This window comes from Hipposideros armiger, unplaced genomic scaffold (assembly GCF_001890085.2).
Source record: "Hipposideros armiger isolate ML-2016 unplaced genomic scaffold, ASM189008v1 scaffold_965, whole genome shotgun sequence".
In the NCBI taxonomy this organism is placed as follows: Eukaryota; Metazoa; Chordata; class Mammalia; order Chiroptera; family Hipposideridae; genus Hipposideros; species Hipposideros armiger.
Genome location: NW_017732315.1, coordinates 37,295 through 43,574, shown reverse-complemented (window position 1 = coordinate 43,574; position 6,280 = coordinate 37,295). Strand labels below are relative to the sequence as shown.

The following is a 6,280-nucleotide window of genomic DNA, read 5'->3' as shown; positions in this document are numbered from 1 at the left end:
CCCCAATGCTGTTCCCCTCCCCTAATTCCCCAATAAAATCTTTAAAAGAAAAAAAAGTGTTAGTATTTATGTTTCTTTAGATCCCTTTCTGATAATTATTTCCCTCCAGCATTCAAACCCCTTTAATTTTATTCATTAATCATTTTATAATTCATAATTATTTCAGAAAATACAATGGTTTCAATCAAGAAATATATCCCAATGTTTAGCTGACTTGTTTTTTATATATCCCACTGTCCCACTGTTAAGTAAAAATGATTTGTAATGCAGCTTTCAGAATTAAAGAATTTTATCCAAGATGTTGACCTAAATTTGGGTGCCACATTTTATAAACAACTTTTCATTAAAACTAAACCTAAGTATTCTTCCTTTTGATAAATCATAGTACCCCTTTGGCCTGAAATTTTCAATATCTTATCTTTCTTTTTTCTTTCTTTCACTCATTTATTCAATAAATATTTATTGAACACAATTACATCTACATATACCTCAGTACCTAGCAATATATATAAGGCATATAAAAATACAGCCAACCTATAGCTAGAGACTAATAAGGGAAACAAGTTATTTTCATTATTACCTCCAATAGCGTAGACCATCCCTCCCAGAACTGTTACTCCTAGCCCACATCGAGCTTGATGAAGTGAAGACACAGTGGTCCAGTACTGGCTAAAGGTGTCAAAACGTTCTACACAGCTGAGGGCTCTGCTATCACTCCAACGACCCCCCTGCAATCGAGTATATCCACCTGAACAAAGGAAGGAAAGGAGGAACACAGCAAACCCCTTACTGCTAAATATGGAAATGGTAGTAAGGAGAAAAATCTAGCCCTTTACATCTAGACATTCAGTATAACTATTTCATAGCAAGGAATACATGCTTTAGAATCTGCCATGTACGTGTTTGCACACGCACGTGTACACACACACACATACAATTCTTAAATATGTCAAGTCCTGAAAGATTATGGCTTAAATGCAATGAGTTAACCACAGTCTTCTACCACCTGGTCTTGGTTATAACAGAACATTAGATAAGACATAAATCTGGGAGCTGATTATCTGTCTAGTTAGGAAGTTTCATTATGACTTCTATTAGTGTCTATTTGCAATGAAAAATAGTGAGTTGAAATTCTGGTTTGACTGCACATCACTAAAAAAAGTTTAGCATGCACTCAAAAATTACATATTAGGCCGGCCGAGTGGCACAATGGTTAAGAGCTGGCTTGGGATGCCAGAGGGCCCCGTTTCGGATCCCACATATGAGGGCCAGTGATACTGCCCTCTACAGCTAAGATGCTGAACAACAGCTCAATTTGGAGCTGGGCTGCCATGAGTCGTAGGAGATGGCGTAGGCTGCAACCCCTGCTGCAGTGGGTTGCCATGGGCTACCGTGTGTAGCCAGCAGCCGCAGTGAGCGGCCGTCCAGAAGCCGGNGACTGAAGAACAAAAGGACAGCAACTTGTCTGTTCCCTTTCCCCCAATTCCCCAGCGCTGTTCCCATCCCCCAATTCCCCAATAAAAATCTTTAAAAAATAAAATAAAAATAAAAAATACTGAAGAAGACTATAAGAGACTGTGAAGATTGTTTTTGACATTCTCTGCCTACTTAGAAATACTTACTAAGGACTGCATGGGAGAGAAAATAACAATAGTAGATGACGTTTTAATGCTTATTTTGCTAGTCTGGAATTTTATATTTGCCTATCTGGAATTTTAAATTCTAGCTTTGTTTATTTTAGAAAAAAATTGATTATTTTGGCAATACAGAAATGAGAGGTTAAAAGATGTAAGAAGTTAAAAGCAGAGCTTCTAGACTGTTAGTGTTAATCACTGAATACTAACAGACATAAAATAGACTTTTGTGAAAATAAAGCCTCAAGCTCAGTTTTTAAAAAAATATATTTTCAGGAAAAATATTTTATAAAGCAATTACCTTGCATTTCACAACACCCAAAGTAGTAGCGTGACATAGCCATGTTGCCAACTACTTCCCATTTATTTTCATCAGGATCAAATCGTTCAATGGTGTTCCCTATCTCAGCTCCAACCCATCCACCTGTGACGAAATAGAAAAATGTTATGTCTGGGATAAAGGAATCCTTTTTATGAAAAAACACCTTAGAAAACATTTAATCTGACAACTTCATATTATGGATGATTATCACATGGAACAGAGGGGTTATTTGTCCAAGATCACATAAAAAGTTAGAATTTGACTGAGTAGAACTCAGATCTTTTATCTCTCTGTCTAGTTTTCACTAGACATTTCAAACAAAACAAAAACTTCAGCATGTTGCATAGGAAATATAGTATTTTGCAAAACTATCTTTTGAAACAACTTCTGTATATTCAGAGTGGTTATTCTAATCATGAAATTTAACTAGTCAGCTAAAGGCTTCATTGGACATCTCATCTAATATATTTTATCTCCATCTCCTAAGAATTCCACACTTGACAATATGCCCCAAGTAATAATATTTTGAGAATAAAACTATATAAAGCTGAAAGAATACAAGTTTCTTATGGGAGGGAAGAAAACTTCTAAAGTAATTTGACTAAGAATTTAAATAATATTAGATATCCTTTAATTGAACAGCATAATTACCCAAAGCATAGATAGCCCCATAACACACACACACCCCCAAGCCACAGCGGGGGTGATTCATTGAAGCTACAGTTGTCCACTGTTTAGTAACTGGATCGTAGCATTCAGTACAGTCAAAAATCATTGAATCCTTTTCACCTGAGTTAAATAAGAGACACATATGAGAAGGTTTAGTGATGCTAATAGCCTAGAACCATAATACCATATTCAACAGCATTCTATGTTGTCAAAAATTCAACTACAATGTCTGATTTTATACTTCTCATTAAAATTCATTTGCCCAGCGTTATTTTGAATCCATAGCACTGTTATTTATTAAACCCATTTAATGAAACAATGACACCATTTCCTGTTATCTATTTCTAATGCTACCACCCAAACAATCCATGTAATTTTTAAGGATACAATTTGTATTTTAACACTTGTGTATAATTTGAGTTTTAATGTAATCCTTATCTAGCAACAAATTGAAAATGAAATTTTTTTTACTGATATCACTTAAAATAGAATTGTAAAATATACTATACCTAGGAGTAAATCTAATCAAAGGTTGTATAAGACCTCTACGGTTAAAATTTATAAACTTTTTAGATAAAATTTTAAATTAAGGAATATCTAAATGAGTGAAGAGCTGTATCATGAACATGAATTAGAAGTCAACTGATTTATAGATATCTCAATTTTTAAAAGAACATTTGTCTTTTATTTTGTTCAAATACATATAACATAAAATTTACTATCTTAACCATTTTTAGTGTACAGTTCAGTCATGTTAAACATTCACATTGTTGTGCAGTCATCACAACCATCCATCCCCGTTAACTCTTTTCATCTTGTCAAACTAAAATTCTATACCTATTAAACAATAATTCCCCATTCACCCTTCCCCCAGCCCCTGGCAATCACTATTATACTTTCTGTTTATGATTTTGACAACTCTATGTATCTCATAGTGGAATCATACAGTATTACTTTTAAAACAAGTTTGACGAACTGATTCTAAAATTTATATGGAAGTACAAAGGGCCTAGAAAAGCCAAGCACTAATAAGGAGAGAGAAACTACCCTATCAGATAAGCTTATCACACTTAAAATAGAGCTATAGTAATTAAAACAGGGATAGACAAAGAGACCAATGAAACAAAAATCTAAAAACGGATCCATGCATGTTATGATTACATGACATATGACACAGTTTACACTACAGAGCAGTGGGGAAACAAAAGCCTTTTATGCTGTGATAATGAGTTATAGAACCATAATGGAAAAAAAAATAGAGTTGGCTACATCAAAATTAAAAACATCTGTTTATCAAAAGATAACATAAACAGAGTGAAAAATAAAGCAGCAGAGTAGGAAAAGATATTTATAGCACATGTAACTTTATGAGGGCCTAGAATCCTGAATGTATACAAAGCTCTTTCTGTGCAGAAAAGTTAACACAGCAGGCCTGAGACTGTCTATGCTTAGAAAGGCCTGCTTTCAAGGCTGACCCTTGCCTGGAATCTGGGAACATAGCTGGTAAAGAATTCCTTACACTGTTATAAAATTTTCCGTTAATGATAAGAATGGCTTTTTGCAGTGATGAAAATGTTCTGGAATTAGATACTGGTGATAGTTGCACAACTTTGTGAATATACTAAAAACCACTGACCTGTATACTCTAAATGGTGAATTTTATGCTATGTGAATTATATCTTAACTTTTCAAAATAGTGACTATTAACCCAGATATGTATGTATTTAGAAGGAAATAAACTAAACTATTAACTGTGATTATCTCTGGGTGGTATAATTATAGTATGGGTGATTTTTATTTTCTTTTTCATATGCTTAGATTTTAGCAAAATTTCTACAATAAAACCTGAATTACTTTAATAAAAATATATTTTAAAATTATAAAGGAATACCTTATGATAGCAATATTGGTAGTATTAATAATAGCTAGCAAAGTCAGCATTTTTTTGAAGGGCCCCCATAAGTATGTCTATGACATCAGGAAATGGTATACATATATATGCACAGGACACTGTGACCCTAGGTTAAACAGGAGAGTTCATGAAATGAAACTCCACAATTGCCAAAATGTACATAAAAAGAACTATTAAAGTTCTAGTCAAAGATTATATAAAATTATGGTCTTTATGCTGACAGAAAGTTATTGCTTAAAACTCTAATTTTTTGTAAGGCTTTTCAGATGCACCATGACATTTATTGTTCAAATGAACAGCTTTTGAGTGACAACTATATTCTCTCCAAAGGAAAAATAAATATAAAATATTCCCTATATCACTCTCATTTTAACATGACAGTATCATAGTCATAAATAAAAATTTTGATATACAACTTTTAGTGTTTTAGACTGACCCATAGTTCACAATGCTATGCAACTATAAATCAATTATAAGAAGAAACCTGGAAAGCACACAAATACATGGAGGCTGAATAATATGCTGCTAAATAGCAAGTGGGTCAAAACTGAGATCAAGGAAGAAATCAAAAGCTATCTCAAGACAAACGAAAATGAAAACACAACAACCCCAAATCTATGGGTTGCAGCGAAAGCAGTCCTAAGAGGAAAATTCATAGCAATGCAGACCTATCTAAAGAAACAAGAACAATCTCATATCAACAGACTATCTTTATACCTAAGGGAACTGGAGAAAGAACAGCAAAACAAGCCCAAAAGGAGTACAAGGAAGGAAATAATAAAGACCAAACCAGAAATAAATGAAATAGAGACCAAAAAACAATACAAATGATCAATGAAACCAAGAGCTGGTTTTTTGAAAAGATAAACAAAATTGACAAACTCTTAGCCAGACTCACAAAGAAAGAGAGAGGACCCAAATTAATAAAATCAGAAATGAAAGAGGAGAAGTGGCAACAGATACCACAGAAATACAGAAAATTGTAAGAAAACACTACAAGCAACTTATGCCAATGAATTTGACAACCTGGAAGAAATGGATAAATTTCTAGAAGCATACAATCTGCCAAGTCTGAACTAAGAAGAAACAGAAACTCTGAACAGACTGATTACTACCAAAGAAATAGACTGACCCATAGAAATAAAGCAAAAAGATTAGCTGTAAGGGTTACAGATTATCTACCTAGGCTTGCTGCTATAAAGACAAATTCTACAGAAGTAAATATTGATATAAAAAGTGTAGTATTGGGGCCGGCCGAGTGGCTCAGTTGGTTAAGAGTTAGCTTAAGAGTGCGAGCTGTGAGCAACAGGGCCGCTGGTACATGGGCCAGTGACCCTGCGCCCAAGCTGAGCTGCCTCTGAGCTGCCAACAGGTAGCAGGATGGCTCAACTGGTGAGAGCACGTGCTCCTAACAACAAGATTGCCTGTTCCATGGTGGGCTATGCCCGCCCGCAACTAAAACTGAACTCAGCACCTTGAGCTGAGCTGCCACCCAGATAGCTCAGTGGATAGAGCGTGCACTTTTAACAACAAGGCTGCTGGTTCAACTCCCGCATGGGACGGTGGCTACACCCACCCGCAACTAAGACTGTAACACAGCACCTTGAGCTTAGAGGCTACAAGCTGCCAACGAGCAGCCAGATGGCGACTGGCACCCTCCACAACTAAGATCGAAGAACAACAACTCGGCTGGTTCCCTTTCCCAGTTCCCCAACACTGTTTCCCTCCCCCAATTCCCCAATT

At 35.3% G+C, this 6,280-nt stretch overlaps 1 protein-coding gene across 2 annotated transcripts in view; it reads right to left on the bottom strand.

Annotated features, from left to right (window-relative positions):
• The window catches only part of IPP (intracisternal A particle-promoted polypeptide), a 36,743-nt gene that overhangs the window by 17,135 nt on the left and 13,328 nt on the right, over nt 1–6,280 (bottom strand). For both annotated transcript variants that reach the window (XM_019630934.1, XM_019630935.1), the window contains exons 5-6: nt 2,608–2,745; nt 1,936–2,058 (exon numbers count right to left, since the gene is read on the bottom strand). In XM_019630934.1, the coding sequence (XP_019486479.1) occupies nt 1,936–2,058; nt 2,608–2,745 (261 nt within the window). The remainder of the gene's footprint in view (nt 1–1,935; nt 2,059–2,607; nt 2,746–6,280) is intronic.